Source organism: Pempheris klunzingeri, chromosome 21 (assembly GCF_042242105.1).
Source record: "Pempheris klunzingeri isolate RE-2024b chromosome 21, fPemKlu1.hap1, whole genome shotgun sequence".
Lineage (NCBI taxonomy): Eukaryota > Metazoa > Chordata > Actinopteri > Acropomatiformes > Pempheridae > Pempheris > Pempheris klunzingeri.
Window position 1 is genome coordinate 9334865 of NC_092032.1, and position 24711 is coordinate 9359575.

Consider the following 24711-nt stretch of genomic DNA (forward strand, 5'->3'; position numbering starts at 1 on the left):
AGTAACCTAATAATACCTGTCTTGATTACGTTTATTATCATTCAAGTGGCCTTCCGTAGTTACAGTGGGTTTGATAAAACACAGAAATGTATCCAGATGCACAACCAAATTCCTGGTATGGTGGTTAGTAGCTTTCTCTCAATAAGCGTGTGAGTCAGATACACACAAATATTACTTGGCTGGCTCTGATAGCATTTCTCCGATGTTCCTGGCTACTGTTAGGGGGCACTGGAAACTGTCTTTATGTGAAGGAATGCATGTTTGTGAGTGCATGTGTGCTGGACAAGTTAGGAGGGACTTTGTGAATTCCCTGCATTCACACCTCCCTTAATACGGATAACATGCTAGCCAATTACCTACTCCTAATTTCAATTTGGCCATGTACTGACCTGGTTGAGCCGATGATTAGTTTATAATTGTCTAGGAACAGGTCAGAACACCAGCATCAGCAAGCTGGAGCAGGGAAGATTTTCCTATGGGCTTTCATGGTGAGATTTCAATCGAACCTTATCAACATTTGGGGAAACACACATAAATGCGCCCCAGAGCAAGAAAGAAGTGAAATGCTTTGCTGGAGCACAGTTTGGTTTTCGTCGATGAAATGTTTACTCGAGCTTTGTCATGAGGTGATTTTTGCAAAAGCTCCACGTCAAAACATTTCAGCTGCTGCGTCCGCAAAGTTGGTCTGTGAGTCAGTCTTAATGGAGCGATTCATGGTTTTAGTCCCTTGACATTTGTCTTTGCTTATCCTGGCATTCTTGAGTTGGGGTGAAATTGCTTTTGAATATATAAATGAGTGCTTTACTTACTGAATGGGAACGATATAGGTTGAGATCAAACTTATTGATTTCAAAAGGAAGGTTTTATATTTCAGTATTCATGCTTCAAAACACCTGGAGTCAGTGTATGGGATGTGTTATGTAGGAACAAAGTACAAAAGGACAATTTCATATTACAAATTACCTGACTTTGACTTGATTTGAAGTTTAAATGGAAGGTAGGCTTTGTTAGAAGGTGACTTTCCTTTATACTTTGTAATTACCATATCGCGCTTTGTAATTTGTAAAGTTGCAAAATCAAACATTATCAGCAGATACGTTCACGTTGGTCAGTTCCCAAGCCTTCTCATGCTGTGTTTCACGTTTTAAATGTGACTTCTGTGTATTACTAAACTGCAGCCCTCTCGTGCATGTGCGTGTAAACTCTGTGCGTGTTTATGTGTGTGTGAGGAGATACGCATGCGTCTTGAGAGGAGTTCCCTGTGGCTGTGAGGTCTAAATGAAAAGCAGATGTCTCCAGTTGGAGAGAGAATGAGGAAAATACATGCTGTCAAACACAATTAATAATAACAAGGAAACACACACACACACACACACACACACACACACACACAAACTCAAGAGAAAATGCACTGGTTTTCTCTTTTTCATCACTGCAAGCAAAGCGTGACTGAATTCATTTTGTAACATTGCCATGCTGACTTGAACGAGTGTTAATGGATAAGTTATACAAATCCTCCAGAATCACTCCATTATACCTGAAGTTAATTTGGAGGCACACTGGTAGAGGAAGTAGCTTCAAGGCCAAACTAAGGAGAAAAGAGATCCTCTCTGCGCCGCTCTCTTTAATGTGTTTCCTTTGTGACTTTTAAAGCTGATGAAAATTTCACTGCCTCCATCTGCCCATGCATCCATTGTTTGTGCTGCCTTGCTAACAGCTAATTGCAATTTGAATAAATAATGACACCTGTCCATTTCTCCATTCAACTCAAAAATAACACCAAAATAACACTAAAGTACTGAGAGAGGTCTGTGCATTCATGTGTGAAGCAGTTGGTGCTGCACTGGATGTGTGTTGCACAACTGATCCATGGTTAAGAAGGATTTGTAAAGGTCTGGACTCCAGTCAGTTAGTTTACTTATACTAGCGATTCAAATGCTCCCTTGCTTCTGTTTCTAACACTGGCTGTTCGTTTCAGTTTATCATTGAGCCATCAGCATTGGGTGTTAGTGCTGCAGGCTGCTATACCCGGATCATTAGCTCATTAGATCATTAAAGTTAGCCACTGGCGTCCAGCATTGGTAAGCCAACAAAATGTGTTACTACGCTGCAGTAAGTTTCACTGTGCACTGTTTTTGTCACATTCTGTTGCCAACGCCAGAGGAGAGAGTGTCAGTGTGTGAACCAGAGGGAAGGCAAACAGACTAGAGGCCGACAAAGTCTGCATCCAACTGGCAAACATAAAGAAGCATTTAGCTGTTCTAAAGCCAGATATTTCCATCAGGAATTGGTGGACACTGAAAACAGAGCTAAGAGGAAGTGGTTATTGGGCTTACATCCATCAGGGAGTCAGATTAACGTTTGCTAACAACTTAGCATATCAACTTAAAACATGATGATATGTCAATGTGGTGTTTACAGCTTACGGCCTCCAAGTGGTTGGAGAAAAAAACTTTAATGCAGGTTTATGGTGTAAGCGTTTCTGTAATTTAATACTCGAGGTGTAGCATTGCTGCTGAGGGTAGCTAAGGGTAAGGTTCTTAGTCATTCAGCCAACATAAGATTGAAATAAGAAACAATAATGATGTTAACGGTTTCTTTAAGCCTCTCTCACATAGCGCCACAAATCCTCTGCCAGCAAGCGAGACAAATATTTTCCTGCTTAGCCATGGCTGATTTTTAGTTAACACAACATATTTCACCCCAACACACTGCGAGAAACAAGATCCGCCAATAGTACATAACCTCTCCCTCTTTATGTTTCTCTTTCTATCCTTTCCTGTTTTATCTCATGCAGTTTTCCCCTTTCATTTGCACATTTCTCAACTTTTTTGGTCCCCACTACTCCCTGTTTCCCTTATTTCCATTTTCTTCCCCATTTCTGCTTCACAATCACAAAGGCAGCCCTGATACAGGAGGAGTAAGCAGGTGAGCTGTTAGAGAATATTTATCTTCCCTGATATTTCTCTGCAGGATCTTCATATAATGCATCCACGGCTTTGTCTTTTGTGCTCAATATGCCGCTTTTAAGATCTGGCACCAGATCAAGTTGTTTAAGAGGAAAACAATACTGCTGTCTACCTGTCTGTGCGTGTGAGCCTGTTCCAACATGTGTTGTGTATAAGCATGCACACCTGCCTCTGGGTAGAGCAGTGAATATATGTGTGTGTGTGTGTGTGTGTGTGTGTGTGTTTCTGTTTGCCTGCAAAGTGTGCTTCCTTCTGATAGGGTTTTCAGTCGTCTGTAACGGCTGAAATTGTATTTGCTAATGGAGCCATTTTGGGACAAGCAGACTCAGACAGAAACAGAGCTATCTGACCCAAGATAACACCTTTGTTTGTTGGCATTTCTTCCCATTGCTGCACCTAATTCATCAGGCATTTGGACTGTGGTATTTATTCTCTATTAAACTCAAATGGCATAGAAATTCGGCTCTCTTACACTACATGTTGGTTTGTCTCTACGATCAGTTTTATCAGTCATAACCTCAGATCCCCTGTGCAAGGTACTTAATGCTCCCATGGCTCCAGCGGTGCTGTTCAGTCACAGACAATAAAAAACAGATTTTTCCCCAGGTTTGAATGTGTATGACGGTGTGAACGTAAAGGGTGACACTGACCAATAACAATAACACATGAGTACTCTTTCATGGATAAAAACAGATTGAAAAAAAACCCAAATTGCTACATTTTGGGTGAGTACATCCTATAATAGTTCCCTGTCCTAATTACTGATGCCAAACTCAGTACACAGATAATGATATTTATTCTCAAGGGGGGTACTGATGGATCATCGGTTCATCGGTTCAGCGCAGTCGCCATAAAAAAAATTAGCACCTGCCATTAAATTTCTAGCAAGTGACATCTGCAGACACATCTGCCGTTGAAAAGTGGCTTGGTTTCAGCATCATATAGCATTATGCAACACTGAGTTACCACCTACGCTGAGTCCAATTGGGCGAATGAGGAAATCTGTTCTAAAATGAGAAGTCAACAACCTGAAAATGCAACACCTTGCACAGTAATTTAGGGTATAAAATTAAAACAAAATGGTGTTTTGTTGATGAATACACGTCTGGTCCCTTATTAGTCAGCATTACATTTGTGAAACAGATGCTAGAAATGTTCGGTGCGGTATTGAAAGATACTGAAGTTTTCAGATAAACACATCATTTTCTACAGTAGATGATTAAATGGTAGAAGGAAGATATATATTTTATACTGGAAGTTACATAAAAAAAAACATAAAATTATGTATTCCAGTCATAGTATAGACTCTTCTAGAGCAATTAATTCATTCCCTCCAGTTTTATCCCGTAGTGGAAATAGGCTCTTGGCATCTGTATTAACAAAAATAGTAGAACATGACTGTGAAATTATTCTGGTCTCCCAGTTTCCTGATTATTATGGTGTTATTGCCAATCATATATATTGTGGAATGGGCCGTCCTCTCACCTACAAAGTAATTTAAAAGGTCTCTATCTTTCTTCAGCACTGGTCACTTTCCCATTAGCCCCACACTCCGCTCTGAAATGAGTCGTCAGGCTTCCCAATTGGAATTACTTGGGACAAGGCATTACCATCATTGGTGGAAATATCATATCGTCATAGTTTTAATAAAATGGTGTATGGGCAAGGTGGTGGTGATGAGGGGGTGATAATGATATTGAACGATTTGGGGTGAGGTGAGTTTGAGTTCATGGTTGATATAATGAGGGTGTTAGGTGAATTAATATTTTTGGGATGGGGACGTGAATACATGAATGTGAAAGGTACCTTTTATGAATTCCTATCTTCCAAATCTATGTATATTTTAAAATGTGAGATGGCTTGGCTAATTCTCAGAGGAAAATATTGCTGTAATATTGAGAAGATCCGGGTGGCCATTATATTTTTTTATGCTATTGAGTAATGTGCCCATTATTAAATGTGATTGTGAGAGTTACACTCTCTCAAAAGGATTCAAAATTATTATACTGCAGAAATACAAGGACGGAATCAGATCATTTTTCTGTACCCTATTTTTTTTGTGAACTTGATTCAAGTTCCTTAAAGTGCAATATCTTATTATGAAAAAGAGCAGACAGAGGCATTATTGACTTTCTATTTCTTGGGCACATTTTCTTCATTTTATGCTCATTCTCTGTAAAGGTAAAATACATCAATGAATAATATAATGCTTTTGTGTGAACCTGCATTTGTTGACATCAAAACTACAGTTGAAGTTACAGAAAGATTATAAATTATTCAATTATGCATCCATGTTGTTGAAATTTTCTTGTAGGGTCAACGCAATGTGAAAAATTGGAACAATACGGTGTGTATGTATTATGTATTCAGTTGAAAATTTTATGGGCTGCATTGTAGAGATTTGGCAGAAGGATGTAAGGGAAGGAGGAGAGGTGTGTGTATCTGTGTGTGCTTGGAGGTGGGGGTGGTGGGGTGAGGAAGAAGTGGGAGCAAGGTATGGGATTTTAGACTTGAGGACTGCAGTAGTACAAGGGCAAAAGGGCAGCTGCCCATATTTGGAGGTAGCCAACAGCCTGCCGATCATCGCGGCTTAGGAGGCATCACGACCTTCAGCCTCCAACGAGGAGTAAAATCCTGGAACAAATAGCACATACGTGCACATACACTCACACAGACTTTCTCTGTGACACACACATTAGTTGAGAGTAAGGGCAAGCTGGTAAAGAAAGCCTTGGATTTGCTACTATAAATCCAGCTTATGGACGAATGGCCACCACAAATAGAGAAAATGCCCTCACAGCAAAATCACAAACGCTGAGGGACGAGAAAATGCAGGAGAGTTCAGACTTTGCAGAGGGGAGTGATAAAGACCAGAGTGATGACAAAAGAGGGAAAACACTTAAAGGAAGAAAATAAATGAAGCATGCCGTACATGAGAGAGACCAGGATGTTTCACGCCCACCTTCTCTTGGGCAGCCTAGTTAGGAATCATCCCATGGCCTCTCCACATGTTTGGTTTCACCTCATCCTCAAGTTGCGGGAGGGAAACCCAAGCCATGCTAGCAGCTCTGTAAGCTATACTTTAGGCCCAGCAGTGCCTTGAGCTAAATTCTAACATTTGCATGTGAACAAACTTACCGTACAATAACAATGTTAACATGCTAATGTTAAAAAGGGATAATGTTTACCATGATCTAACAAAAATGGATGGATGTTTTCCATTTTTGTTAGCATGTTAGGTGCTAACGATGGCTATTTAGCACTCAACCCAAAGTATCTGGAAACCTTTGGATTCTGACCTGATAAAGACACTAACTGCAAAGCTAAGGCATCACCACAGCTATTAACTGATGCCAACATGAATGACTGTACCAGATTTACGGAACAGTTGATAGTCTGAATAGTTGTTGATACATTTGACTCAACCCCTCAAATGTCACACTCAAGGTGGTACTAGGAAAGTAAGGGGATCAATTAAGTCATTAGGATATATCACTTGTGAACAAAAAATGTTTGTTCAAATCCATAAAGTAGATGTTGAGCTATTTCGAAAGCTAAGTGTATACTATGGCCTGCTGGTGGCGCTAAAGGGAAACTCAGGGGATCGTGCTCTCCACTTTATCATTTTGGAGAGCACGTTGAATGAGGGACGTTCTCATTCAGATCTGATGGCGATCAGCACGCTAATTCCATTTTGATTAGCCATCTCTTAGTGCCTTGGCCACACCTGCTCGGACACGCACCGCCACCCCACCCCCTCATTAGGGGGAGAACGCTCCATCATTAACGAGACGCCCAATAACCACAGTGACCTGGCAACACATTCCCAAAACATTCCATCAGTCAGTAGAGCATGTGCATAAGATCGTTAACGAAACGCTCATTAATTACAAGGCAATGGGATTGGCTGGGTTTGGGGTCGCCGTGGCACTTGAGATGATAAAGGATATGGCTAATGTGATCAGTCATTAGCGTTTAACAGTAGGCAACTTAGATGAAACATGCTTTATAATCATCTCATCGCAATAGAGGGTGAAGTGAGTGGAGAAAGGTGATGCAAATATTCAAAGTTCTGTTGGTGGAGAATATTTAAAGAAGGATGGGAGGGAGAAAGCATGGGAGTAAAAAGTAAGAAGAGATCACAAGTAGAGAAAAACCAAAAGAAAAGAGAAGAAAAGGAAAGAAGGAAGGAAAGGGAAAGTTAATGAGCTCAACAGCTTTTTTATTATTACAGCTCCTTTGCGGACTTTAATGTTCTTTACAGGTCTCTTGCTCAAGCAGTTGTCCTTCTTTTTATCACATACTGAAAATGTAATTAGTGTTTTCAATTTTCCAGGCTCTTCTTCTCCACTCAGTCATAGCGCGTGACCAGGAAGTGTCCAAAAAATGTTGCGTCATAAACATAATTGGATGGTGCTTTCACATTAAAAAAAAAAACTATGTATTTTTTCTAAATGTAAACTGTAAAAGACCAAAATCTATTACTTTGAGCTGAGTTGAACTAATATATATATTGGTATGTATATAAAGTATGCTGAATTGACAGGTTAGGAGTGAGTCTTTGAATTACTTAACAACATTGGTATTCAAGGAAGTAATTTAGTTTCCTGACTCATCCCCAAATGAGAGCTCAGTCAGTAACTCCCCACTGGATATTTCGCACAGGTAGCACATAAGCTTCTGGTGAGCAGCTTCTTTAGTCTGTGTGTTCTCAGAAGTTTGCTCAACTTCCAACAACACCATTGTAAGTAGATGTCTGATTTTCCAAAATACAACTATAGCATTCTCTTGTTTTTTTTTTATATCTGCGTAACGTATTTGGTTGATTCAGTCACAATTTACGCTCAACGCAATCAGTCTGTCATTGTCAGTTCAGCATAGGAAAGGCACAATGCACCGAAACATGATTGGCAAGGGGAAAAGATTGGAATGATTCATGGGATGGAGGAAATTATAACCTTGCCACATACACACATATGGACCCAGCCACCCAGTCCAGCAGTGTGACAACCTTGAATCATCTGCTGATGCCTTTTTTTTCCTGCCTTTTATTGTCTGCCTTCTTTCCCCCCAGAGTCTGTGGTTGGCCTTCCCGTAGCCTTCAGCGGGATTTGGCTGCATCTGTAAAGGAGAATATAAAGCTCACTTATCAGTTGATCCTGTCTGTTGTAGCCTACAAATCTCATGGCCTTAGTGATGAGAAGACCGGTCCTTTTAAGAAACCAAGCAAAATAGAACAAACAGAGCTTTTGCTCATAGTTACTGCACATATGTGAATGCACCACGCAGGATTTTGGATTTACTTCCACTTGCGAATCAAGCTAAATTATTCCACTTTAAGAGATTCATTAGCAAATTTAACATCACCGTATTACCTTGTTCGCGCCTGAAAAGTGAGCATACCGACTGTTATTGCCCTTGTTTTGTTCTTTTGTTTGCTGGATAGACTCACCGCTGTGCACATGCCTGTCCAACCATGCCACTAACACCTAGCAAATGGGAAGTTAAAAGTAGCTACTGTGGTTAAAGGAATGTCTCCCTCCTCAGTACATCACCTTGCAACAAAAGGGTAAAGACTAGTAGTGTCTAGCACATCACCCATCACCTATGTTCCTTCATGACAGGGCCTGTGAGATTTTTATAGGTGTAGACTCAGGTCCGTATTGAGCAGAAAATTACTGTGACCACACTACTGATCTGTCAGAAGGACAAATGACTGTGTACTCTCAGCGATCACGACCCAACAGCCCTGCTTCCTTACAAATTGCATCAGGAAACTTCACGTTGATTGATTTCCTGTTAGTCATTAGACCAATTACGTTACTCATGTTTAACCTCAGAGATGTAATATTATGAATATAATTCATCATCACATAAAGCAAGGCTTAAAAGCAACTCTGCCATTTTGTTTCAGTTAATCTTATTTGTGCCACACACTGCCACAGAAAAAAATATGCTACAAGTCAGGACCTCATCCTCTGTATTAACATGAACTTCAACAGCATCCTCCTCATCACCCTGACGTATGATTTTAATATCAGAAATGTTCAAAAAATGTCATGTTGAGGGATAAATACTTGGTAAAAAAAAAAAAAGTTTAAACCACATAATTCTCAAAGGAATTATTTGATATCAACTTTTTCAAAGCTGTAAGTAATTTGTAAGTAATCGTGTAGTTCAAGACATAATCACTGCATAGCTTCGAGCGATGCTGGTGTGTGGACAAAAAGCCATCACAGGCATCAGCACTATTCTAACAATATACAGCAGCATCTACTGAACAACATTTTCATTATCAATGCTGCAGAATACAACGTATAATCATATAAAAGGTTGCAGCCCACACATCAACATAATCGTTCCTGTAATGAGATAAAACATCAATTTGATTGGACTGAAATGCCAGTCATTCTGCCAGCACAGAGCCCACTCTAATCCTGTTTTGCTGTGCGTCTTTAATGTACTTGCCTCGCACACATAATGCAGGGATGCATATAGATCCAGTAGTAATGGTAACACCACCCATAAAAGAAGAATCAGTCAGTAAATAAAAAGCGTAAAAGAAATCTTCCTATAACATTAAAAAGCTAAATCTCCAAGAACTTCCATTCATGTGCATCAGTTGTACATCGGTTATTATTTTCTAGCATCTTTGCAAATACCCTTTAGGGTGTGTGTCTCTTTCAGCACAATTTCTGACCAAAATGTAACCGCCAATGCAGAATAGTTGCATATAAACATAAGTTGTAGGAGACAACGTCGAATCGCAACTAACGCAAATCAGCCTGTGAGGTGGAAAACTCTGGTGATCCGTTTGAGACGTGATAAATGCCAACGTCCCCACTTGTTACAGTGTAGCACCGAGGCTACAGTGAAATATGTGAGGAACATTTAAAGTGTTTAATGCTACCACAAAAATTCACCCCGTAGTCAGCTGCAAATTTTTACCCAGCGTGTGCCTGAGACAGCCTGTGAATGTGAAGTACGTTAATTTGAGTCGAGGAGAAGACAACCTATTGAAAGTGGGTGCAGAGTTGAGAGGAGGACCAGGAATGAATAGCAGCCTTGTGAACTGAAGAGATAAGGTATCTGATGCCTATCGGTTGTATTACTCCTTGCTCTGCCCCTCTGTTTCCCCCTTCTTCCTCTCTTTCCTGTGCCCTGCACTGATTCCTTTAGGCTCATTTAGTTAATTAAGGCCATGAAATGTTTCAGAAACCAATTATGCTGTGACATTATTAAAAGACCACCCTTCCCTGTAAGTGCAGATTGTGTCTGTCTCTTGTCTTCCAAGAGAAAGGAAACTTGTCTGACCTAAGCGGCCATTGAAATAGGGTTTGGATTTGTACAGTGAAATGCAGCATCAGCAACCTTCGGTTTCCTTTGTCTATTTTCTTTTTGACTTCGCTTGTGGATCCATATTATCTTTTATTGCTGTATTACTTGAGAAACTCTTATGTGGCAGTGGCAGACCTCAACATTCTTTGCAACTGGATTTTCTATTTGGGATAAGGCCCTGACATCAGATTATACACAATGCATGGGCGCTGATAAGATCCCTTATTAATTTGAAGGGGGGGAGTTGGTGGATAAAGCAGCTTGAAACCAGTAGTTGGAGATTTTTAAGAGATCGTCAAACCACTGCCAAGACTGGGAGGAGAATCCATCTTTAATGTTATGCGTACTTATGGATGCGGACGATAAAGTTTATTAGGATGGTTGCAACAAGGGACTTTTTATTTCCTCTGCATGATATCAGCCACATCAACCATTAAGATTTAGTTTATGGTTTTTACACACAACCTATTTTTTTTTTCTGCTGCTACATCCTCTTGTCTATAATGCTCAGTAACTACTACCCTACTGTTGTGAACATGTACAGTGCTGTATGTGCATCACAGTGGGACATGCAGATGAAAAGACAACAGTGATTAGGAGCTCCGAATTCCTCAAACATTCCCGTTCGGTACAATGAGCGCTTTGGTTCGTGATCCCACTGTTTTGCTGCACAGGGAAAGACAACAAATGCACCAAGCCAGGGATAACTAAGGGAATTTGCTCATGCTAATCAACACACCGCATAAGTTACAGTGATTTGTAGAACATGCATAGTGATTTGTATTGCATTGCTATGATATGTTTGAAGGGAAAGAAGCAAGGAGAATTTCAGAGAAGTGCAGATGTTGATTTTCCTACTTCTAGTGCTATTTTGAGAATATGCAAATAATCCCAGGAACGATTGACACCAAAGGTCGTTAATTAGCATAAGTCAATTCCACTGTGCTTCTTTGGGGAGAGCGAAATGTAGCAGCATTCTACCTCCTCTCTCTCTCGGCGCACATACAGTGTGAATGAAAGGCAGATATGCAGTGTACAGAAAGCAGCAGATTAAACAACTTGATTGAGAAAGGGATGGGAAATGTTTCACTTCTTTGATTATATCTCTTACATAAGTTACAGACATGTGTTAAGTGGCTGTAACAGATTTTTATAAGCAACCAGTTTGTGTACTGATGATAGTGCAACCATCTATTCATTTTTTCCACTCTGGCGAGGTTCATGGGGGGCTGGAGACTTTTGTAAGTGGTGTGAGAGGTGGAAAAATCCTGGACAAAAAAGCCTGTCTGCAAAATGTGAATTCAAGTCTCAACAGGCATCTCCATTTGAGGATCGCCATTGTGAGATTTCGACAATGTAGCAAGCGTCTCTGTGCCAATATAGTTGTTTGGTAGTTTATATATAGATGAAGTGACATCACATATTTCCAGCACCACATTCCGGTTCTTGACTCATTTGTTGAATCTAATGTTGAATCACAGAAGTGCTCTGTAGAAGAGGCAGGGGATACTAATTTCACACTCACACTGCCTTCCTCTCACTGCCTACTGTTATTGTTGTATCACTGTTTCGTTCCGCACACTGTTGTCACGGGTGTGTGTACAAGTCAATAGGATTGAGGGCCCAAATGCAGACACTGAGGCAGAACAGGTCGAAGAAAAGGGACTTTGCTAAAGCAACATTCAAAGTAACAGGCTCACAGCAGTCCAGACAAGCAAACAAATCCAGAGGGGAAAAATCGGCAGGCGATTAACATGGAGAGGGTCCAAACACAGATAGCAGATAGCAGGAAGAAAATCAGGAGCAGGTACAGATGGCTGGAACATAAGCGCACAACCTTGATAAGATGATGACGGAGAGGGCTGATGAGCTGCTGGTATACACCAATGAAGAACTGATGAGATAATGAGAGGATGATTTGGGGATGTGAGCAGGTGGATGTGGGAGTCAGGTGAAAGGGACTGGTGGGAGATAGCGTGAGGACATCTGGTTGACAGGAGGAGATCTGGAAAAGTTCATTCAAAATTGGCCAGGGGGAAGTGAGAAGTGGCTGGAGGCAGGGACGGAGGGGCAAAATAAAAACAATTGAGGCTGCCGTTGTGACAGCTGTATGTAGGCCACTGCACACAGCTGGGCGCAGTCGGCTCATGTCGTTTCTCTGGGGATTGCACAGTCACTCTGGCAATGTAGCACAAATTTAATGGAAAAAGTAACACAAAGTGGTACAGGTGTATAGAGACGGAGCAGCACCTACAGTGGGATCATACTTGATTGTGATAAATTCAAGCTGTGCGGTAATTGGTCTTAATGTCACGTTCATTACAACGCTTGCATGGTACAGCAGAGCGGGGCACCTACAGTAAGCGTTGCCGACATTTCCAGATCCTGTTCTTTAATATATTATCTTTTATTTTTCATGTCATGATCCGGAAAGAATTTCTGGCTTAATCTTCATCGTTTAAGAACGTGCAAACCAACAACACTTTAAATCTAATAACACTTGTTGACAGTGTGTTACTGACATTATGCATCCTAAAAATGCAGTAAATAAATAAATAAATAAATAAGTCAATAAATAAATGATATAAAAAATAAATAAAATAAGAAAACATGTGAGCACTGAGTCAGTTAGTTTGACTGGAGCTGATGAGCACCACAGCGCCCTCATGTGGACCAGGTGAGACCGCAGTCATTCTGAAGTGCACTGATGAAGAATCACAGAAGAAGAAAATCACAAAAGTAGGTGAGCAAACGTCACTTCCTGTTTGCTACGTCAGTACCACCCGGACTACCAGGTGTGCAAGGAGGCACGCAAAGAAGAGCTGACAGATGCAGCGGGATATACAGGTACCGCCATAGGTCCGGTCCATTAGAGAAGTTAATGCTACAGTTATGTTAGCTAGCACATGTGCTAAAACGTCTTATTAGTCTGAAGTTATGACGGAAAATATTTGTTTCCAAGCTTCAGCGCCAGCTTTAAACTAACCGAGAATCACTTACACACACTTGAGATCATTTGGGCTTCACCACAAAGGAGGACAGAGAGCTAACACAATGTTTTGGTCAGTTAGCACACGACATTGGTGATGCTAGCAGGTCTGCCACGCTAGCTAATCGCATTAATTACAGCTGCATTCAGGTGTGCTGGATGGCCGGCGGCTTTCTTATTGGCATATCTAAATGGAAAGGAGCCAGCATTAAGTGCCATTAGTTACCCCTGAGCTTCTCCTCATATGACAAGTCACTACTCCAGCTGTGGCAGTCCGGACAGTCATTCGTAAATATCACATTGTTTTAGGTCTTTTAACTAGTTTAGTTTAGTTTGCTGGCCACTCTGATCTGATCTGCTAAGTAGCTTTTAGTGCTGATCTGTTTTGGTAACCTGAGTGGGACATAACTGGTCAGGTTTATCCTTGTTGAAGTGTATAAATAGCTTTTTCCTCTGTACAAAAGAACCAGAAGAACTTTTTGATCTCAAATAGCAAAGTGTTCCTGACAGTCAAACAGTTTGAAGTTGAATAGGCAGGTGAGGGCCAAGCTGACTAGTGCTGCGTCTCTCATACTGTAGTGTGTGTGTGTGTGTGTGTGTGTGTCACAGTGTGTGTGTGTGTAGAAGGCATAGTAAGCCTCCGTGCATGCAGCACGAGTTAAATTTGTCGAAGACTTTACCATTTGTATTACATTGCATGTTTATGATTGGAGGTCGGAGGTTATATTTACCCTTTTTACATAGTGTTTTGCACAGTGCTCATAGTAGTTGTATGCAGTGCAGTGGTTCAAGGACGTAATGGATTTGCTGTAGTGGTATGTATGTGGAGGTGTATATCTATGTTTGATTAGACTTCCACTCCCAGGTGCAGTCCACAGCGTCCTCAAACGCCTCAGTCTGCAGCCAAATAAATCCTTTTAATTTCACATTATAGCTGTTCTCAAAGTGTGTTAAGCCACAGCAATATGCGGAGTCATCACACTCACCAGATAGTCAGCAAAAAAGCTCACTTGTGGTGAAACACATTTAGCAATGAAGAACTGGAGCTCCTTTTATTGGTAAGATGGTGGTGACGTTAACTGTTCAAAGCATGGGCCTTCATGTGTGTTTGAGGGAAACGGTTGTTTATTTGAATGAAGTTATAGCAATGAATGTACAGTCATTTTGTTGTACCACAGGGTTTAGCTGGCTGTGTTTCTGAGGACAATCTCAGTTTGGCATTTTTGCTTTTAATAAACTGAAAAGTGGCAGTTTTATAGGGATTTACCTGTTAAATTACAATACTGCTAACTAAGGTGTGTATGCGCAGGTTAAGGAACAAGGCATCTCCACACACAATGCTCTAAATTCTGCAGACGTCCAATCAACAGCAAAACTGGCTAAAGTGAGTCTACCAAGCATGCAGCCCTACATCCTTCTTACTGGCCAAGCATCTCGTCTAATAAGGTAAGGACATGGCTAGCCAGCAAAAACGCACTCAAGAAACTACATTATCACAGACAGGATGTGACAGCTTCGCTGCACTCACCCATTTCATAAAACACAATAATTCACATTATGGCACACTGCGTCACGGTGTATGCCGGGCTTGGAGTATTGATGTGTGAGTGTAAAATGGATTCAGTTATAATTTATTAACCAATTAGATATAGAAGAAAAACATACAGTCTTATATATTTTTCCCATCTCGTAAAGTTCCAGTTGTCATTGATATCATGAAGTACTTAAGTTATCACCACATCTGACATAAAGCACGCTAGAAAAACTGGCAGTTGTAATCCCAGCCACAAATACATAGTATCATGCAGGGGTATTATTTGTGAGATATTGTAAGCAAAATCTGTTAAAACCCCGAACCACTATTTTAAAAATAACCCAACATCTGCTTGCTCTGGAGTCTTTGAGATATTGCCAGACCTATTTAAATTTTTATGTGTGAGCTTTCTCTGACCTAAAGAAGGGCTTTTTTTTTCTTTAGGAGTGCTATGTCTGTATCACTTTACTAGACTATGCACCATTCCCTGTGATTTATAAGACAGCAGGATTTGATGTATCTGGTTTATTGTTTGCGCTAAAAGCACCAGAGATGGTCACTTAGATGAAGTATTTGCTCATCGCACTTCAGAAAACTAGAGCCTCCCATCATACAGATGAAACTTCCCTTCCTTTTCTTTACTGTCAGTACCGTGGTTTCCTCCTTCGCTTGAGAAGCCTAATACAAATTAAGCTTGTATACCAAATAAAACAAGTAGTTTTATCCTGCTCTGTGATTGCATTTCCCACAATAACTCAATGATAGGAATTCCTGATGAAATTGTGGAGGAGAGATTCTTGTGTTCATTTCTTTTACTTCCTCCACAGCAGTGAATCACTCTGCAGACCACTCCTGAATCCCTCCCTGGGGTAGCAATTTGGTCACATCATTCTCCAACCCTCCAACTGTATTGGGTATTTCAGCAATGAATTCCCTGTCCTCCTTAGACCACTTACATTGTTTAGACAATCTTTTCCTCTCCAGTGTTTATTAAATACAATTCAGTGCTTTAACTTTATTGAGAGTCGACTTTATTGTGCTGAGTCAGGTTCAGCAATAATGGACACTACCATCACAGTGATTTCCTCTCATAAAACAGACAGCACATTCTTATCTAAGTCTTGTTCAGGTCTCACTTCAAACTATTTTGTTCGTAACAGTTTAGCACAAAGGACATCTCCTCAGATTGTGTGCGAGGCAAAGGCTCGCCTTTTCTAATGATACCAGAAACACTACATGACATCACCCCAGATCCTTATTTTCTCTGGCCAACAGTGGCAACATAGCAACAGGGAGGGGGTCCAGGACAGCAGCTGTATGTGAACATCCTTTCTCACAAGTGTTTTACTTAACAAAACAGCCTTCCTCGGGAGATTCATCACTGCTGTCATCAACTTTTTTTTGTTCAAAATCTATGGGCCATCAGTCATCACCGTTTTTTTTTATGAGATGAATGATGGCTGTAAATTACCATGCATGACATATTGACAAACCCATTTGCAGTCCTTGTGGAGAAAGAGCACTGTCATCCAGCAAAAAACATGGTGGAGGGGCGGATAGAGTGATCAACAGGCAGAGGAGTGAGACAGGGAAAGTGATAGAAACAGTCAACACAAAAGACCGAAAGGGAGAGAGAGGAAAAGATATAAAGTAGCTCATTTTTCGGCAAATCCCTAACCACAGAAAAGAAGTCACAGTGTGGCTTTATGGATTGCAGTTTTGGTCTTTCAGTCGTCTGGTTCTCCACGGTAGTCCAACAACAACTGGGTGCACTGACATGAAATTTTGTACAATCATTTATGGTCCCATGGTAATGACTCCCACTGACTTTAGTGATCTCCTGACTTCCTCTAGCATGGGTTACCATGAAATTTGATGCACTGTGGCATTTTGACATTTCATCCCCACAGGATGATCCTCTGACTGACTTTAGCACCATCAGCAATATAATAATATCTAAATTTTGTCTGCTTATCTACATTACTGCTCACCCTGCTCGTGGTGAGCAAGTTTGCTGTGAAGATTGGTTTGCTAGATAAAAGGAGAACATAATGGAGCACTTTTCCCAACACGCTTCATGTTGTATTCACTCTGGTCAATGTTCACCAGCATCAGAAGACTTGGAGGAAATAACACAACCTACCAAACACAGTTCTCACATGTGGTATCTTTGCCACCATAGCCACTATTGTAGTTACATTTTTTTCACTGTACACCAATTAAGGTGTATCTGCTGCATAGTAATGGAGCCTATGCAAGTAGCTTCTGTTAGTATGGTGTAACCCCTTAATGCAGAATTATAAATGCAGCTGCAGTCATGTTGTCTTACCTGTAAACACTGAAGTCCTTCCATAATTGCACTATGTACAGCTATTACATGCTCAAAAGGTTCAGCCAACACCTAATCAACAGCATCAGCTTTGGCATTTCAGGCTAATTATATATTAAGAGCAACATGATATAGTAGTAAATGCTGTATACTGCTGATCCCTGATTAAAGATATTACTACTTCATATAGTGGAGTGTTGGCTGATAATCTGATCAAACGTTTTTAACCCATGGCCCAGCATCAGTGATGACTGTCATAGTGAATCTTTCAGGTGAAGAAGTAAATGGGAGATTACTGCTGATGGAGCTGTCTGAATTTGTAATTTTCATTCATTTTCTCCATTTAGAAAAACGCTCTCCTCAGTAATGATACTCACACATTATGTTCTGGACCGATGACAGCGACTGAGACGTGACTGAGACAGGATAGTGACAAATGTGGACAGCCAGATATGGAAGGCAATGAAAACATGTTCTCTCACTAGCAGATTTAGATGTTTTCCTTATTCATGTTGCAAAACCACTGCAACCACAAATGAGTTGCCATCATGTCAGCACAGAGTAATGAAACAGACGCGTACAGTACTTGAGAATATTTAGAGAAGGAAGGAGTCGTTTTCTGTCTGTGTGTGTGTTTTGTCTTTCACTTAACTGTTCATCTGATCTTCACTGAAGTGCAGAGTGGAGTGTGGAGTTGTGTGGATGTGAAACGTCAAAGGTATCATCAAAAGAAAACATTAGCAGATCTCGACCTCTGCAATAATTCAATGATTTATTTGCATGCAAGTTATGTTAACGTCATGCTGGATTTGTAATGGACTGGAGCTTCTTATGCTGGTTATAAACAAACTAATGTTAATAAGTTAGCAAAACGGTGATAATACACAACTAAATTAACTCTAAGTGTGTTAGCTACCGTTATGTAACATAATCTAGATTTATTGTTCTGGTGATGAGCCACATTAGGTAACCAAACAAGTGACATCTAATATTAGCCCTGTCAATCATCACAAAGCATAATATTTTCAAGGGACACGTAAAACTTTTGAATTTGTCTGGGTGAGTATTTTAATTTGGCTCACCATGAGCCCTGTCAAGTATACCTATAATCAATATACCATTTGAAGACCAACACCAAATAAATAAATGTGCACATTTGGAATTCCTCATCAAAGATCCTATGATGTATATATGTAGGGTTTTACTGTGTCTCATCACACATCTCCCATAGGCTTAAATAGAACTGGCGCCAAAGTCTGGCACCAGGCAGAGTTTCTTTGGGGCCAAGCAGTCGGCCCACTCTGAATATGGACACCCCGAACACTGCACTAGTCGATGCAGAAAACCAAACAAACTGCCTTTCAGAGGCAGAATTAGGAAGAGGCATACAAGTTGGAAAAATGAAAAACACTTGAGTGCTTTGGAGCTCAGCTGTCTCTATCAGTCATGTTGAGTCTACATATTTGGACTAAAGTCTTGAAGAGCTGGCCATCCATCCACAGTGGGACTAGAAAAAAGACTTGAGGGCCAGCACAGTTGGCATGAATACAGTAGTGCAGGCTGAGAGAACTTAATTCAGCTGAAATTATTTTTTACAGGACAAGTCTAAGTAGTGCAGCTCAACAGTGTTTAATGATCGCAGAAATTGAGGGAGCCTAAGACAAACAGTACTGCAGGAATTCCTTTCTTGTGGACGCACAATTTCTGTCACATTCAACACCCATAGACCTAAATAAGAAATGTAATGATTGACAGATTAATCAATAATGAAAACAACTAGTAGTTGTAGCTATAATGTGGAAGCAACTGAAAGTTAATACAGACATAATAAGTTAGAGTGCATTTATGTTCTAAAGGGTTTTTTGTTTGGAGCTTATACAAGAACCCTGGAGAATGTTCTGAGGAACCCCATAACATTTCCAGAACCAGTCTAAATATATCTACATGAAGGATGGAACAAGCAATGTAACATTTTATGAATGACTTCATACCTTGAGTTTCATTTAGTCTCCCTCTCTTTTTGTTTTAGGAAAACTAATATGGGAATAACGACTGCATATCACAAATGTTTAGGACTGTTAATGAACCCTCATTACTGCAGCTCCCTGAAACGCACATTTACACTGGAAGCACGTAAATGGAACAGACAGGCAGAGACATGAAGACAGGAGTGACTGTAAGTCCTCTGTCATTCTTGTTTCAGCTTTTTGTTGTGAGGAGAGGAGAACACACCGAGTACCAGGCTACCACCTAGAGAAGGAGGGGGGCACTGTCTGGCTGCAAGAGACGGAAAGACATCTAGAGAGGGAGAGAGAGACAGAAAGCCCGAGATAAGTTCAGCACCACGGACAGCGCGCCGGAGCGCTGGAGAGGAGAAATCAGTTCAGCGGGTTTGAGCTGCGCACAGTCAGTCATGACTCCTTGAACAACTGGGGCTGCACAGCACATCACAGTGGCACCAGTCATCCTCTCCCCGTGCAGGTGGAGACACGCTTCTTCTTCTTTTTCTTGTTTTTGCACATTCTCGGGGACGGCTAAATAAGGAGGCGAGATAGCCGCAGAGACAAGTGCGTTGCGCTCGGAAGCGCAGAGCAGCCCGTTTGTCTGCGCGATCCTTACATCATCTCTTTATTGGAGAGAGAGACAGACGTAGAGACATAGGCTGCGAGAGAGAGAGAGGGAGAGAGTGAGTGAGTGAGTCCGTGCAGCCAGGCTCCTCTTAGCCAGTCCTCAACTGCGAAGCGAGTCTGACGGACCGCCTGGCGTTCCCACCAGCTGGCTGTTTTTACTGAGCGCCTCCTCTCCCTCTGCCGTTCTGCTGCGTCCGCACCGGCCGTGAACATGCACCGGCACCGTCCTGCCCGGGGATTGAGCTTGTTATTGCCGGTCGCTTTGTGGATTTTCAGCGGTGCACGCGGAGCTTTGCCAACATCCCGTAAGTTGTTTATTCTTAATGTTTGGATGCGTCTCCCGTCGCTGAGCGGCAGAGTGTGCACGGTGGTGGGGAAGCAGCCTCTGGAGCACAGCAGCACGGCCAGAGACGGGTGTCCCCACGGTGGTGCCAGCCGGGGCTCTCGGGATCTCATGAGACGGGCAGACGGAGCGGGGCTGCCTTCGGAGTTTAGACCTGCACGCGTTAACTCTCCAGGATCCCCGCTCCATTGGTTTTAATAGCCGGGGTTTTATGTCCATTGGGTGCTTTTAATCCAGGGCTTCCAGGGAGGACTGGGTGACTGAATGACATGTATCAGCTGTGGTTTGCTGTGTTTTTATGTGCAGTCTGAACCCTGAGTGAATTTGACAGACGCACAGTTAGAAATCATTTCTCCAGATATTTAGCTCTTTCTTTTTTTCAGCCCTTCGGGGTTTTTGGCATTAACATTATATAAGCTCATTGTGTTTGTTTCCAGACCATTACACCGCATTTCCCCAAAAGACACACAAATACTAGGTTTTTGTTGAATCTCCAACTTGTTAGGAGGAAATTCTGATCTAACAGACTGTGAATGAATGACTTTTCATTGTCAGTGGCCCAGAGGAACATTAAACATCTCTACTTTTAAGCATTTTGCTTGTACAGTCTGATGTAGGCTGTTCATGAAGTTTCTATGGAATTAAATTTTTGATTAGTCTCTCCTCTATTACAGGTGTAGGCCTGTTTTAGCCAACTTTATTTTTTAACAAATGGTCACTGGAAAAATCGAAGACAACTTACATACCCCATATGATAATGCTTAATTTCAGAGGATAGATCAATTTTAAATGGGGTTAAAAGCCCGCACTTCAGAGTTGGAGACTTGAAAAACCAGAGATGATCTGTTTTACTCATTTTAGTATCTGGCTTTTGTTTAATCTACTGGTTGACATAATGGTTGTGCTCTTAGAATCTCATTGACATATCCCAGGGTGTTGTAGCCTGTGGGCTTCTTATTTGCACACATTTCTGTCTAGTGGGATTTCCCCGTAGCGTATTTTTGAAACGTACCATCTGCCTGACATTTTTAAGATTTAATGGCCCATTATCGGTCCCATCCATCTTAAAAGGACCGACTACGTGGTTCCGTATCTTCCCGGATTCCTCTCCACTTGGTTCGGCGTCTCTCCGACGCTGCCGACGGTGACTGAGCCGCTGTGACTGATTCCCCCGGTGATCGCGAGGGCTTCTCGGGTCCCGGATGAATGTGTCCGGGGACGCGCCTCATTAATCATCCCATCCGACAGACAACAACGGAGAGACGGCACTGCGAGCCGCGCGCGTCCACGGATGTGACTGCGTGTGCGCGTCAGTGAGCGTTTCAGGAGGGAAGAGACCGAGGGAGAGTTGGAGGGGATGGGCAGTGCGTTTTTCTCTCACTTAGCTGCTGCTGGGAAGAGAGACCTCTCAGTAAACAGGTGTCATAGGGCCAGCGAATAGGTCTTACTGACTAAAAAAAAAAAAAAAGATGCAGCTTTATTGATCTCTTTATGGAAATCCTCAGTCCTCTTGTTTCCAGGTCTGTCTGGGTCAGTCCCCGTGGAGCGAGCACAGATCCAGTGTCTTGTTAGAGGCAACTTCAGCTTGGGACTTGAACAAGTTTTGATTTAGACCTGTTGAATCTTTCAAACCAGAAAGTCTATCTAAACGATTTCTCTTCACATGAATGTGCTCACATAAATGTATGCAATTTAAAATTTCAGTTCTCCATTGCAACATTATGAGCCTCATAATTATTTTGAATATAAATAGATATGATCACACAAGAGGCTAAAATAAGAAAGAATAAGTCCATGTAAAGTTAGTATTATGTAAATTCTCCTAGAAATAGGGAGATAAAAAGTATTTCCATGTATACCGTGCTGGATTTATCATCACTTCCTCATTCTATAGCTACAGATAGCAAAGCGATATGTGTTGCATCGCAAAATGTAAGACAACAGTCGACAACAGGAATATCAAAGTGTGGAGAGGGATCAGGGAAGGATTTACAAGATAGGAGGCAAGCAAACTTTGTGTGTGTGCGTGCGAGACAGAGAGAATCATACAAAACGCATGTTGAATCGAACCAGCAGTTTCACCCTTGAGCTTAAATCACAGTGCTGACTTTATCCCTCCTCAGGGACTAAATGTGAAGCACTCTGGGAATAGACAATGCCATTGTGACCAATGGTCTGAGGCATGGACTAAAAAAGATTAACATTTCCATCCTACCGGGGCAAACACGCTCACACACTAAAAGTCAATGGGGTGGTTGACCCATCAACCGTGCGGAGTCTCCCAAGTGAAGACTGAAAATGCTTATTTGAGATATTTGTACCAGTGAAAGAGAGAGAGAGCAATACGGAGAGATTTATATGTTGGTTTTGCCCCTTTACAAGTGGGTTGTGTGCATTTGCATTTTCATTTTCATTTAATGTTCACTCATGTATAGTTGTACAAATGATTGTATGTTGAGCAGTAATCCAGGGATTCTTTTTTCCCACGCAAGCTTGGCCTAAAGCGTCTGTCAGTTTTATGTTTCATTCCAGTATCACTTCACATCTATTACAGTCCTGCAAAGTCCAGACGCACACAAGCACATGTAGCGACGTTCAGAAATACAAACTCACATGAGCACGAATGTGCATACACAACCACAGACACTCACACAAGTGATGAAAAGTAGATTGTGCTTGTCCTTGTACTTCATTGTAAGCCGTAATGAGTTGCCACTATACAGTATGCACATTATGTACATGCTTTTTTGTATCTAGTAATTCTGATGCAGCGTCTCTCACCACCTACTATGATGATGTCTTATGATCACAGAGACATTTTTTTCCTCTTTGCAATTCAAATCAACATATTTGTCTGAATAAGATGGCTCTCATGGGAGGTTTCTGACAGGAATAGCAGCTCAATGCATTTGTGTATTCATTTGTGACTTACTGTAACCTCATCAAATCTTTCCTTTAGTCAGCCTCTAATTCTCAACACCAGTGTGTGAAAAGTAAAGGATGTGCCTTTAAATTAGTGTGTTAGTGACACTGTGGGTGGCTAAATGGGATGCCCCTAGAGCCTGTCTGATATAGAATCAGATTAGCCTTTTCTTATCTCATTAAGCATGCCAGGCCATTTGACATAGACATCAGTCTGGTTGCACCTCCAGGGCCACATGGGGCACGATAGATTTTCCCGTTCTTCAATATGATTCATCGTTTAACATGTGAAACAAAATGAAGCTATTTAGTTCCATCCTGTTGCGAACACAAATGTCTTAAGTTGAGTTTGAAGCATTAATGGTTCTTCACATTATGTTTGACTAAGTCCTGACTGAAGCCCACTTGGCTATAGCTTCTGTGTCAAAGTGGCCAATTTTAAGATCTGACTGGATCTGGATGATCCAAAGCAAATGAATAATGTGGAATGTCATCACAGTCCATGCACAGTAACATCGGTGGTAGCAGCATTGCTCATTTCTACTGTCGACAAATGAATCAGTGATTATTATCATATCACCCGTCACTGTTGGAAAAATTAGATATGCTATAATTTTCTAAAGACCAACACATCAACCAACACACAGGTAAACCTGATGCCAGTCCTGTGTCTGTCTGTGTGACTGTGCGTGTGTGTGTGTATGTGTGTGTGCAATGGCTCCCAGTAGGAGGTGGTAATAATAGGATTAGGGCTGGAGGAAGGAGACCAGTTTGGTTGAGATTAGAATCGCTCAATACTTGGTGTGCAGCTCTGTTTGGCCTCTGTATATTTACAGTGTATGTGGGCACCTGTCTGTTTTGGGCGTGTGTGTCCACATTGGTAAATGTATCAGGCCTCAAGTCAAGTAAGTTAGAGCTGGGAAACAAGTTCTTAATTGTGCTCTACAGTCCCTCTATTTTCAATAAATCTCCCTCAGTTTATTTTCCTGTTTGTCCTTCTAGACCTTCCTCGCCATTCTTGCTAAACTTTTTGTCTCTTTAAAAAATTTCAATGAAAAAAAACAGCCGTACACCAGTCCCTTCTTTTCCCCAACTGTCTCATCCCTAACTACCCCTGATGATTTTCCTTGCTCCCTTCTACTCCTTTCCCCTTCACCCTCTGTCTGTCTGTCTCTCATCATTTTGCCCTCTCGCCTCCTCTCTAATTCTAATTGTCTCTAATTCTACCTATCCCTACTTGGCTCTACTCAGTGGTTTTATCATCTGGCCATAACCATTTTCCTCGCTCCTTGTGTTTTTTTTTTTCATTGTCTTTTTTCATGCACCAGGTCTCTCTCCTCACAATCTGTCCCTTTTTGGTCCACTCCTGTTACAAATATACAAAAAATAATAACTCATACAGAAAGATAAGTTATGATATGATTTAGATGAAGTCAATACCAGACATACCAGGGAGAAATGTGATGAGCCTGCCTTTGCACACTTTCAAAACAGCACCCTGTGTGTGTGTGTGTGTGTGTGTGTGTGTGTGTGTGTGTCCAGTGCAACAACCAGACTGACATGGATCGCAGCCAAACAGTCACAGCCTCACTGCAGTCTTCTCTTTCAGTCTTATACAGCTCTTAAATTTTGCTTGCCAGGTCTCCAGACTCTGACC

General features: G+C 41.4%; 1 protein-coding gene across 1 annotated transcript in view; it reads left to right on the forward strand.

Moving 5' to 3' along the window:
• Positions 1 to 20000: 20000 nt before the first annotated feature.
• cntnap2a (contactin associated protein 2a) overlaps positions 20001 to 24711 on the forward strand; it is a 319930-nt gene continuing 315219 nt past the window's right edge. The window contains exon 1 of the mRNA XM_070852601.1: positions 20001 to 20094. Coding sequence (XP_070708702.1) covers positions 20001 to 20094 — 94 coding nt within the window. The remainder of the gene's footprint in view (positions 20095 to 24711) is intronic.